The sequence below is a fragment of the Bubalus kerabau genome, chromosome 4, assembly GCF_029407905.1.
Source record: "Bubalus kerabau isolate K-KA32 ecotype Philippines breed swamp buffalo chromosome 4, PCC_UOA_SB_1v2, whole genome shotgun sequence".
NCBI classification, from domain to species: Eukaryota; Metazoa; Chordata; class Mammalia; order Artiodactyla; family Bovidae; genus Bubalus; species Bubalus kerabau.
Window position 1 is genome coordinate 162,239,850 of NC_073627.1, and position 12,560 is coordinate 162,252,409.

Consider the following 12,560-nt stretch of genomic DNA (forward strand, 5'->3'; position numbering starts at 1 on the left):
CCGACTCAAGAGAGTGCATGACTGCAGGCTTTAGCACAGGGACAGGGGAGGGTTTTGGGGGGCTGGTTAAAATGTCTCTTGCTTCCTCTTGGTTCTCAGTGTCATGGTAGGTGATGAGGCTGGGGGTTCACAGGACCTCCACCCGCCCGAGTCATCAGTTGCATCCAATCTGCCTTGGGTTCTCTCTGGCAGCTCCCCTCCCCAGGACCAGCTTAGACTCCCCTCTCCCCTAGTTGGACTGTTACCAAAAGACCTGCCTCAGGCCTCAGGGGTCAAGGGACAAAGTGTACATTTTTTTTTTTTTAAATTTTTAAATTAAAAACAAAACACGGGGATTCCCCGGTGTCCAGTGGTTAGGACTCTGTGCTTCCACTGCAGGGGCACAAGTTTGCTCCCTGTTCATGGAGCTAAGTTCCCACATGCCATAAGGCAGCCAAAAAATAAAATGAAACAAACAAAAATCTTTCTCCGACTTCCCTGGTGGTCCAGGGGTTAAGAGTCTGCTTGGCAAAGCAGGGACAGGGATTCGATCCCTGCTCCGAGAAGATTCCATATGCTTTGAGGCAACTAAGCTTCTGCACCACAACTTCTGAAGCCTGCGCTCTAGAGCCTGTACTCCACAACCAGAGAAGCCTCGGCAATAAGAAGCCTGCCCACCAGGACCGGAGAGTAGCCCCTGCTCTCCTCAACTAGAGAACAGCCAGTGCGCAGCAATGAAGACCTGGCACAGCCAGAAATAAATTAATTAATTAAAAAAATTTTTCCAAACAAAACCCCAAACTTTCCTCAAGTCACACAGGGATTTATTGACTCTGGATGATCAGAACTCAGAGCTCTTAGTGGACATGTTGGTATTCTGGTCCACAATTAAAAAAAAGAAAGAAACAATCCAATACAGGGTCTGGCGGGGGGCACTGCTGTGACAAACAACACATACAAAAGCTCTTCCCCACCCTGGGCCCCCACCAGGCTTCTGAGGGGGTCAACTTTGAGAACACCTCCCAGGGCTGCCCAGCAGCCCAAGACAAATACCCTTGTTTCCAGTCTGCGACATTCTGACAGGAAGCAGGCCTGTGGTGCTTCCTGTCCAGAAAGCAAAGGCAGAGAGGGATTTAACTCCTTTTGGAACCAGGCTCACCTGTGAGTAGATTATTCCTTTCAGTGGAAGAGGTTTTCATAATAAGGGTTCCTTTCTCTTTTATGTTGCATGACTAAATCTGAAAGGTGCTGTAACAGACTTTGATGGAACCTTTTTTTAAAAAGCAAACTATTTGTACTTGCCTTGCTGTCGTAAGTACTCACACCCTCGTAGGATAGAGAGCCCAGCACCAGTGAAGTATGGGGGACAGACTTGGGCTCGGGAACAGCAGTATGGAGTCCATGGGAAGAGCTCATACATATCAGAGACCCTCTGGGAGGTGAGAGGAAGAGTAGAAGAAGATACTGGGAACCCTGAGGAGTGAATGCTACCTTTTTAGGTACCATCAAAGGCAGTATGCTACCTTTTTAAAAATAGATTTTATTTAAATGCCAGTATTTATTGATTTGTCTGCCTTGGGTCTTTGTTTCAGCAGGGGGGATCTTCCTTCCATCCTGTGGGTTTCTTTCCTTGTAGTGCATGCACTCTCTAGTTGTGGAGGGCAGGACTCAGTAGTTGGGGGTGTGCCAGCTCAGTAGCCTGAGGCATGTGGGATTTTCGGGGAAGGCGATGGCACCCCGCTCCAGTACTCTTGCCTAGAAAATCCCATGGACGGAGGAGCCTGGTAGGCTGCAGTCCATGGGGTCGCAAAGAGTTGGACACGACTGAGCGACTTCACTTTCAGTTTTCACTTTCATGCATTGGAGAAGGAAATGGCAACCCACTCCAGTGTTCTTGCCTGGAGAATCCAAGGGACGGGGGAGCCTAGTGGGCTGCCATCTATGGGGTCGCACAGAGTTGGACACGACTGAAGCGACTTAGCAGCATCAGGGGTCAAACTGGAGATCCCTGCATTGGAAGGCAGATTATTAACCACTGAAGCACCAGGGAAATCCTGATTTGGTAACTTGTTGATCCTGGCAAACTAGGGAGATGGGACAGTCCAGGGTGACCTGGACCCTTCCCTGAGCCTGATGATAGGAAGTGCTGCATTGCCTCAATGTGAATGGTGAGCCCAGTTTGTGAAATCAGAGACATTCAGAGTTGTTAACATAAAATAGGACTTGGTGGATGTATTCATCTGCAAATAAAGTGTTTCAACTACATAGTCACAGCCAGGCCACCTTCTTTCTCCTGGATGCCACTTATATTGGGGCGGGGAGTTATTCACCAGACTCCAAAATGTTCTGTTGGGTAGAACTTCAGGTTTATAAAATAAAAGTGACAAAAGTAAACTTATAAACCATGTTAATGATACTTCAGATCTTTGAAAAGTAGAGTTCACAACAGGAAAATATGGTGTGTATCCTTTGCCTTTGGGGGCTTCCCTGGTGACTCAGTGGTAAAGAATCCACCTGCCAATGCAGGAGACTTGAGTTCCATCCTTGGGTCGGGAAGATCCCCTGGAGAAGTGAATGGCAACCCACTCCAGTATTCTTACATGGGAAATCCCATGGACAGAGGAGCCTGGCGGGCCACAGTCCATGGGCTCGCAAAAGAGTTGGCCATGACTTAGCAACTAAACAACAATTCTTTGCCTTTAAATAAATACTTACTTATAATTCTGTAGTAAAGTGATTATTAACACTATTTATATGAGATAGGCCCAGGGCAAAAAGGTTCACCAGGTCTGTCTCATTTCCTAAGTACTTAAATCTCAGAAAGTGCAAGTGAGTCTGGCAACCTACTCATTTTTCTAACAATTCAAGATTTCTTAGTTGACCCATCACTCCCCTACAGTACAGTACAGGGCACCTCTTGGATCTCCTTCTTGGCTGTCCATGTTCTCTGGCCTCCTTGGGGCCCTGGTCAATGAAGGGCGGGGCGGGGAGGAGCAGAAGCTGGGAGTGGGCAGAAGGCAGTAGTTAGAAGACAGGTGGTTCATTCCTTTTTTCAACCCGTGGGGCATTGGGACCTGGCTGGAACGCAGATTCTGAGTCTCTCGGGCACGTGGGAGGTGCCCTGACCCCGCCTCCCAAAGGCACGGACCTGCCTGGCGCTGAATGAAAAACCGGGTCACATGCTGTTCGCTGGCGGAAATGCCCCTTTTGGTAAAGCCCGGGCTCCTCTCCTGAGCCACGCGTGATTGGTTGGAAGCAAGCACTGGCTCATTCGCTACGGCGGGTGACGCGATCCCAGGGCGGGGTGGTATAAAAGTAGAGGCACGCTCAGATTAAACAGCAGAGCTCCCCTCCGCGCAGCTCGCAGGGGTAATCTCGCGCCCCACGAAACACACTTTCATTTCTGATGGCTCTGGAGGCTGTCACCCCGCGGCAACCTGGACAGCGAACGCTCCCCGACCGCACCGTGCAGCGGGGACAGAGGGCAGCGGCCGCCTCGAGCTCCCGGGCAGGGTGCACCCAGGGCCCCAGGCCTCGACTCCGGGGCCCCTGGGCTCTCATCTTCACCGTCTTGGGTGTCTTGCTGTTGGTGAGTTCCCGCCGCGAGTCCTGGCTCCAAAAGGCGCTCTTGGTGGCCCGGAAAAGGCCCGGGCGCGCCTGGCTGGGCAAATCCTGGCAGGACCCGCCCGGCCAAGTCCAATACGCGGCGTGTTGGTGGGGGGCGCTAGAGTACGGATCCCTGGCGTCTACTTGCTGCCTGGAAGATCTGGCTCCTTGGAGAACCTGACCTCTGGATTGGCTCCAGGCCCAGCGAGCATCAGATCGTCATTTCTTTCCTTTCCCTTCCCTTTTCCCTCTGCCGACCCTCCTCACTCTTTTCTCTCTCTTTTGCTATTTTGCACTGCATGTATCTTCTAAAACCTGTCCTTTGTAAATCATTAAGTGTAGGCTCCATCTTCCCCCCTCCACTTGCCTTAAGCACCCTTAACATTTCCTTTTCTCTGAAAGGAGAACAACTTCAAAATTGCTTCCAGCTCCTTACACTTTATGAATAGAAACCACCAATCAACTCAGCTTGGGTCAGATTCTCACCACTTTCTTTCAGAGGGGAGTTGGAGGCTCTGGGTGTGGTTCAGCGCTGCTGCTGCTGCTGCTGCTGCTAAGTCGCTTCACTCCTGTCCAACTCTGTGCGACCCCATAGACGGCAGCCCACCAGGCTTTCCCGTCCCTGAGTGTGCATTTTTAAGAAACTCACCATGGGGAAAAATGTGCACACTTGGCACCGCTTTCTTGCATTGTTTGAGGCTCTTTTCAAAGCTGCTTAGAGGGTCAAAGGAAAAAAAAAATTAAGGGTCTAACAAAGTTACAGAAATCGTGAAAATATGCATCTTTCATTGAACAAATTAGTACCAAAAATCTGGAAAGAAATAGCATTTTGTATTCACAAGAAGTCTAGAATTCGTTTTTAAAGTATCGGTTTGTAATAGGTAGGACTCATGTTGAACACTACTTGATGAATGGGTCTGGGTGCCATGTCAAGTATCCAGTGTAGCCATGTGCATTGTCTGTTGGGTAACTCCTTAGAAGTGGAATTGCTGGGTCAGTGGATTAGATGATTTTACACTTTTGCCTAGATAATGACAAACTGTTCTCCCAAAGAAGACTGGACCATTTTAAGTCACACCAGGAATCCACAACGGTGCCCTATTTCCCTGCACCCTTGCACACTGAGCTCAAACAGTAAAGGATCTGCCTGTGATGCAGGAGACCAGGGTTCGATCCCTGGGTTGGGAAGTTCCTATGGAGAAGGGAATGGCAATCCACTCCAGTACTCTTGCCTGGAGAATTCCACAGACAGAGAAGCCTGGCGGGCTACAGTCCATGGGATTGCAAAGAGTCGGAGACACTGAGCGACTAACGCACGCAGGCACTTGCACACTGAACTTTAACACTTTCCCAGTCTAAGAAGTAAAGATGGGGCACCATAGTGTCATAGTTTTGATTCTTCCATTCCAGTAGAGTGTTTCAAGGATCCATGAGATTGCTGAGACTGGGAGTGGATAACCAGGAGACCCCAGGTTAGGACATAGGGGAGGGCACAAAAATTCAGACAATAAAAGAGCTAACAAAAATCTTTACACAAATTCTTTCGGACAACAGGAGTTCTTCACTAGTTCTTCTAAGGCCAACATAACCCTAATACCTAAACCTAACAGAAACATTTGAAAAGAAGAAAAAATACTTTTAAATACCCTTCCTAAAAACAGAGGCAAAATTCCTTTACAAAGCAAATAGTTAACTAAATTCTAGATCTTTAAAAACTATGGCAGAAACCATCACATAAAGTAACTATCCTCTAATTAAAAATTTAAAACACACACACACAAACCAGTGTAAAGGAGAAAAGCTGTATGAACAGCTTAACAGATGCAGAAAAAGAATTTGAACTGACACTTAACCCCCTGTAATGAAAAGGGGAAAGTGTTAGTTGCTCAATCGTGTCCCAACAATTTGCAACCCAATGGACTGTAGCCTGCCAGGCTCCTCTGTCCATGGAATTCTCTAGGCAAGAATACTGGAGTGGATTGCCATTCCCTTCTCCAGGGCATCTTCCTGACGCAGGGATTGAACCTGGGTCTCCTGCATTGCAGGCAGATTCTTTACTGTCAGAAAAAAGTCTCATTTTATCAGGGTAGAAAGGACCTTCCTCCGTATGATGAAGGCCACTCCCTCTTGGAGTCACATTAGAGACTAGGATAACTGAGGAAGGGGCATGAGGGAATGTGTTGAAGCAAGCTAATTTCCATGATCTAGATAGAGGGTTTGGATTTCCCAAGTGTATGCATTAAAAAAAAAAAAAAAAAAAAGAAAAAAAGAAAACTCTTTGAATGGTACCCTTAAGATTGTGCATGTCTTTCTTTGGAAATCTTAACATTGAAGTAAACTGTAAAGAAATATTGAGCTCGAGTTACTGACATAATGTCGATGTATTAAGAGTTGCAGATATGAATTTCATCATAAAAATAAGACACTTAGAATGGCCAGAGGGGGATGGATAGAGAAAGAAATATGTGATACACCTAAGTTACAGAACTTAGGTGCTGAGCATGTAAGAGTTTAGTGAATGAATCTTAGAACTTTGTTGGATGTTTGAAACTGTTCGTAACAAAACAATGAGGGAGAGAGTCTGTGAGAGGAGAACCAGGGAAGAAAGGAAGGCATAGGATTGTGAGGGCCGGGAAAGGAGAGTCCACCAATTTGGGGTGACTCGGAGGAGGCCCAGACTGGGGAAGGGATGATTAGGGGACACATATGAGCTTAGCTGTCCCCTAATACTTAACAGGTGGCATTTTATCTTGTTTAGATCCAGGCAGTTGAACTGGGCTCAACATAAGCTGTTTCCACTTCAACTTTGTTTTTCTTTCTTTTTTTTCCTCTTCATGTCACTTTCTACCTTAAATCACTCCCAGATTAAGTTACAAAACTATACAAAACCCTTTGTTTCCTGTATCATCTGAAACATAGCTGCTGACATGACAGATCCCATGACTGGACACTTGAATATATATTTCCCACAAATGAGGACAGTCTTCCCCCAAATGACAATACAATCCTGAACATCAGAACACTATCATCAACACATTAATCCTGGTGGAAGCCTCAGGCTCCAGTGATTTCAGACTGGCCCCATTGTGTCATTTTTAGCACAGCTGCTAACTGCTGCTGCTAAGTCGCTTCAGTCGTGTCCGACTCTGTGCGACTCCATAGACGGCAGCCCATCAGGCTCCCGGGTCCCTAGGGTTCTCCAGGCAAGAACACTGGAATGGGTTGCCATTTCCTTCTCCAATGCATGAAAGCGAAAAGTGAAAGTGAAGTCGCTCAGTCGTGTCTGACTGTTAGCGACCCCATGGACTGCAGCCCACCAGGCTCCTCCATCCATGGGATTTTCCAGGCAGGAGTACTGGAGTGGGGTGCCATTGCCTTCTCTGTTTTAGCACAGAGACTTGGCTAAAAGCCCTGTATTGCTATTTCTTCTTTCTCCATGTGATTCTGGTATTTTGTGGAACACTGACAGCTTCCTTTTGGGGACCGCTTGTTGGATTAAAGCCACAAATCCATTACTCAGTATGTGATTCTATATCCTGATTATGAAAAATTGTATGCATGACAGAACCCTCATTTGTGAAAATGTGTGTGTGTGTGTGTGTGCACGCACATGTGAGAAAGAAAGAGAGAGCCTGAGAGTATTCACACATATGGTCAAATAGAAGTCAAGACACAAAATAATGGATGTTTTCTCTAATCAAGGGGATCTCTATGGTTTCTGTATTCTTATAAAAAAAATTTTCCTTGCCCATACTTTCTGGGCTTCCCAGGTGGTGCTAGTGGTAAAGAACCAGCCTGCCAACACAGGAGATGCAAGAGACTGAAGTTTGATCCCTGGGTCGGGAAGATCCCCTGGAGGAGGAAATGGCAGCTCACTCCAAAATTCCTGCTGGGAGAATCCCATGGACAGAGGAGCCTGATGGGCTACAGTCCATGGGGTTGCAAAGAGTTGGACGTATCTGAGCACATACTTTCTGGAATAAACATATTTTAAGAGGAAGGAATACAGGGGAAAATTAAATGTACGTTACTTGCTGGCACAAAAGGCCAAAGAACAAATATGAATGAGAGTTCAGAGCTGGGAAGAAAGGTCCCAGTTCTGTTTCATTTGCAGGTAGTGGTCAAGGAAATGGGGGGTGGATCCTAGAAGGGGTGAGAGTGTGGAAGCCACTCATGCCTGTCCCTGCTTTGTCTCCATAGGTCAAACCTGCTTCAGCCATGTCTGTAAGGAAGGATGAAATTCACCAGCAGTCATCAGCCCCACTGGAACGGAGCCCCCAGCAGAACTTATGTCCACCAGGTAGATTCTAAGACTGGTCTCCAACCCTTGTCTTCATGTCTGTGTATTTATTTTTGGCTGTGCTGAGGCTTTGTCGCTGCACGGGCTCTCTCTAGTTGTGGAGAGTGGGGCCTGCTCTCCAGTTGCGGTACTTGAGCTTCTCCCTGGGGGGCTTCTCCTGTTGCAGAGCACAGGCTCTCGGGTGCACGGGCTGCAGTAGTTGCAGCCTGTGTGCTCAGTGGTTGTGGCTCCCGAGCTGTAGAGTGCAGGCTCAGTATTTGTGACACGTGGGCTTAGCTGCTCTGCAGCAGGTGGGATCTTCCCAGACCAGGGATCGAGCCCATGTATTCTGCATAGGCAGGCAGATTCTTTACCACTGAGCCACCAGGGAAGCCCCTGACCTTTCTTTTTACTGTTTAATGTGCCAGCTATGAGTGTGACTTGGATGTGTGGCTTGTAATATATTTCTGTTGGCAGTGCTGGTCTAGGGTATGTGGTAGATGAAGAATCAAAAGATGAGAGCCCGGTTGAGGAGAGTTCCCCTTGTGGATTCCACAGATGGCCAAAAGAGGCCTCCGCAGCCACACGGCCAGCCTCAGGGAATCCTGCGGGGATTTTCTCACCAGCTTTTCCCTTCCTTCCCAGGATTCTATATGGAAGAAGCCATTGGAGGTTGTGCCCCATGCACCGATGGGATAGACTACACCAGTCATTCAAACACCCTCCCTTCTTGCTTACCTTGCACGACTTGCAAATCAGGTACAGAGCCTGTGGTCCCGCATGCCTGCAGTTAGAGTGCTGGGTGATGAGATGGGATTTAAATGGGACGAGGAGTCAGAGACCTGATTTCCAGCCCAGCTAAGTCTTCACCCTGTCTTAGGTCAGTAGAATAATGAAAACAGAAGTTATTTGCATAACGCATGCCAACTGGTAGGGAAGTCTTTCAGAACATCAGCTGGAAAGAGGAGAATAACGTGTCCCCTGGTGGAGGGGGCTGGATGGTAACAGTGCAGAAGGCCTGGGGGAGTGGGGCAGGGCTGGGTTTGAGCTGTGTGATGTGTCTGATCCTGGGCCAGGCTCCTGAGTGCGTCATGCCCTCTGCTCTGGGGTCTCAGCCTCTCTCAGCCTTCATGACCTGAGGTCCCTCTGCCTCTCCAGCAGGCATCACCCGTTGGGACATCACCCAAGGGTTCCTCTCCATCCACAGCGTCTCAGATTACACCTCACCCCAGCCCACTTCTTGCTCCTCATTTGTGATCTAAAACATTTTGCTTCCTAACCCTGATGCAATCTGTAATGATGCACAGTGCCTTTTGTATGCCTCTGTTGGTGACACGTGAAGAGTGGCTGTTCTATGGATGGTGTATGTGTGTTGCCACAGAAAATGACCCCAAAATTATTTAAGAAAAAAAAAGATTAATTCATTTATTTTTGGCTGTTCTGGGTCTTTGTTGCGGAACAAGGGCTTTCTCTAGTTGTGGTGAGGGGGGCTGCTCCTTGTTGCTTCTCATCGTGGTGCACAGGCCCTAGAGCACAGGATCAGTAGTTGTGGCACACGGGCTTAGCTGCCCCGCAACATGTGGGGTCTTCCCAGACCAGGGATGGAACCTGTGTCCCCTGCTTTGACAGGCGGATTCTTAACCACTGGACCACCCAGCAAGCCCTCCGAATTACTTCTTCAACTGAGTGGATGGAGATCTGGGTGGTGAAGAAGGGTTGAGAGACATACGAGGGAAACACACCCTCAAAACCTTATCTTTGGTCTCTAGGAGAAGAAGAAAAAAATGGCCGCACCCCGACCAAGGACACTGAGTGTCAGTGCAAACCTGGCACTTTCCGTGGAGAAGATGCACCTGAATTCTGTCAAAAATGCAGCACCGGGTGAGACACAGGAGCCTAGGGGGGCTTCCAACCCACAGGAGACCCGAGTTTCCTTGTACCCATTTCTCTCTCCTGCTTCCGTGAAGCCCCTCCCACCTCCCAGAGCTCCCTTGTGCCTGTGGGGTCTCCTGAGCCTGCAGCAGTGCTCCCTACCACCACTGTTTGTCCTGCACGGCTTTCCCGGTGGCCCCTTCCCACGTCTCCTCGGGAGGGGCCTAGAAAGACCGAAGTGCTGACAGCAGACAGAAGTCATGAGGAGGCCACGTGTGTGTTCCTTCAAGGTTTCTATAAAACCGGAGCCAACTCGACAGGCCTCACACCCAGCCCCTTGTTCCCCAGTAGCACCTGAATCTTTCCTATTTGGGGACTCGGTGGCCAATAGTAATTCACTATCCTCTGATGCTCCAGTGTTGGCTGAGATTGGTAGGAAGAGTCAACAGGTGGATGAGAGGGCCTTATATTCCAATTTAACTGGAGGATGAGTCAAACTTGTGACCCTTGACCTGGATGAGGCCCCCCCCCTCCCCACCCCCCACAGAGCTTCCCATGGAGCCCAGGGAAGCCAGACGGGCCTTGCAGAGGAAGCCCAGCTCCTGAAGGACAGCTCTGAACACTCAGTAGGAGCCCGGGAGCCGCAGTACACAATCCTGGATCGTTCTCCCGCCCAGGGATGGGGAGTGAGGGGACCCTCCCCTGCAGACAGCAAGAGCCTGTCTCCCCTCCACTGTCTTGTCAGGGGACCCAGGACGGGAGGCTGCCCCCTCTTTCTCCTCATCCAGCCAGCTGTCCCTGATGGGTCCCCCTGTGTCTGTACCCAGGTGCCCTGATGGGAAGGTCATGGTCATGAAATGTACCCCCTGGAGCAACATCAAGTGTGTGGACCAAGAATCAAGTACTCTGCCCCATGGGGAGGCCCCAGTTCCTGGAGAGCTAGCAACCATGAGCCAGAGACTACCCATCACTCCCTCTCCCTCATCAGGCCCTTCAAGGCTGGTGATTAAAATTGTATCTGTAATTGCCGCTGTCCTAATCGGATGTGTATGGTGCTACTTTACAGGTGAGGTTCTAGAAGGGAAGGAGGAGGTGCTGGCTCCCTCCTCCATCTCCCCAATCCTCCTGTTCCTCCTGGCTTGTCTCTGATCTTGTTCCCCAGGAAACCCCTCCTCCTCCCACCTCACCTGGTCCTACAAAACTGATCACATTGGGCCCCCAACTCAGCTGACGGTCCCCTCTTCCCCCTGGCCGAGTCTGGTGGGAGGAGGCAGGAGAAGAGGGTGGTTCAGTAGCACTGCACAGAGATTTTACATGGGTTTCATTTTACTTCATTTTCTCCCTTCTCTTCTCGTCCCTGAGGGTTCTCCAGATTCAGAATATCCCGCTTGCAGTCACAGGCCCGGGGTTGTTTGTTCAGTGTCTGAGCCCCCACCCTGCACCCTGTCCCTAGGAAGGGAGGTGCGGCAAGAGCGCCCTCCCCACCACTCAGTGGATGTCTCTTCTCTTCTAGGTCTCTTTAATGAGTGCTGGCACAAGGTGATCGGTTTCTCCAGCATCTGGTGGCCTCAGACCCTCAGTAACTGCATCACAACAAAGCCCAGGGTGGACACGGTCCCCGGTGTGTCCTATGCTGTTGTCCGTGAGTCTCTCAACTGGCCTGGGGGCTCTAGGCTGAATGTAGAAGGGAGACTGGCCTGCTGAGAGCTGTCCTAAGGCTGGTTGGCAGCGCTGGCCCTGTCCTTACTGTTTGAGACACCCTCACTCTGTAGCCCTGGGGTGTGGGGGGTGTCAGGCAGGGGTGCTCAGTTCCCCTTAGCATCACACCAGAGTCTGGGTGCCATCAGCAGAGCCCAGATGTGCTGAGTCTATGCCCACTTGGGCACAGCACAGGTGTAGGTGGGAAGGCAGAACCTACTGTGTCCCCTCAGAAGCTGTAGGGGGTTGTGGGTTTGTGACTCCTGGGTCAGTGCCTTGCTTTTTCAAGGCCCTTTTCTGGCACTTATGTCCCCCAGGAAGGTCTGGGGCTCTGGACCATGCACACAACAACAGGCTGACCAATGGAGATTGACTTTCCATTCTGGTCCCTTGGCAGAAAAAGAAGCTGCAGAAAACAATGCCCAGTCCCGAGATGCAGCAAGCAGACTGCCTGTTGGTGCGTGTGGGGCTCTGACCCTTCTGCTTGCTTGGGACTGTGGTAGAGACAGGGAGAGGCAGTGGGTCAGGTCTCCTCTTCTCTGGGCAGGTGGTGATGGAGGGAGACCGGGGCATGGAGGGAAGGGAGCCCACCCCCTGCTCTGGAGAGAGACCAGGGCATGGAGGGGAAAGGAGCCCCAACCCGTGTTCTGGTCCACTGGCAGCTCTGATGCTACTTCTCATCTGTCTTGTCACCACATCCCTCGTCTAGAACAGGGCAGGCGAAGGGTAATCACTCCTCCCATGACTGACCCAGTGATGGAGTCAGAGCTACATAATAATTTTCTATGTGACTGTTACATACTTTTAAGCCATTCCTCATCATAGTGGGAATTTCACATTTATTTCAAAAGTATTGTTAAGTTGAATCTACTTGAAGTAAAATTTCTTTGTCAACATACAGAAATATTTTCACTATGTGTATGTGTGTCTACATATATATATATATATATGTATGAGGAGGGCATGGCAACCCACTCCAGTATTCTTGCCTGGAGAATCCCCATGGACAGAGGAGCCCAGCAGGCTACAGCCCATGGGGTCGCAAAGAGTCAGACATGACTGAGTGACTAAACATACGTATATTATATATGTATACATACACACACACACACACACACACACACAC

At 49.5% G+C, this 12,560-nt stretch overlaps 2 protein-coding genes across 3 annotated transcripts in view; both read left to right on the plus strand.

The window, feature by feature from the left end:
• LOC129650569 (tumor necrosis factor receptor superfamily member 10D-like) overlaps positions 1 to 9,115 on the plus strand; it is a 28,378-nt gene extending 19,263 nt beyond the window's left edge. Inside the window, exons 1-3 of one of the 2 annotated variants that reach the window (XM_055579193.1) lie at positions 3,311 to 3,568; positions 7,786 to 7,885; positions 8,510 to 9,115. In XM_055579193.1, the coding sequence (XP_055435168.1) occupies positions 3,386 to 3,568; positions 7,786 to 7,885; positions 8,510 to 8,658 (432 nt within the window). In that variant the 5' untranslated portion in view covers positions 3,311 to 3,385 and the 3' untranslated portion in view covers positions 8,659 to 9,115. Of the gene's footprint in view, positions 1 to 3,310; positions 3,569 to 7,785; positions 7,886 to 8,509 lie in introns of those variants that run through there. The other variant, XM_055579194.1, reaches the window with a different exon arrangement.
• LOC129651029 (tumor necrosis factor receptor superfamily member 10B-like) lies at positions 8,785 to 11,807 on the plus strand. Its single transcript, XM_055579759.1, has 5 exons — positions 8,785 to 8,794; positions 9,634 to 9,745; positions 10,564 to 10,802; positions 11,250 to 11,378; positions 11,752 to 11,807. The coding sequence occupies exons 1-5, from the start codon at positions 8,785 to 8,787 to the stop codon at positions 11,805 to 11,807; spliced, it is 546 nt and encodes a 181-aa protein (XP_055435734.1).
• Positions 11,808 to 12,560: the final 753 nt, after the last annotated feature.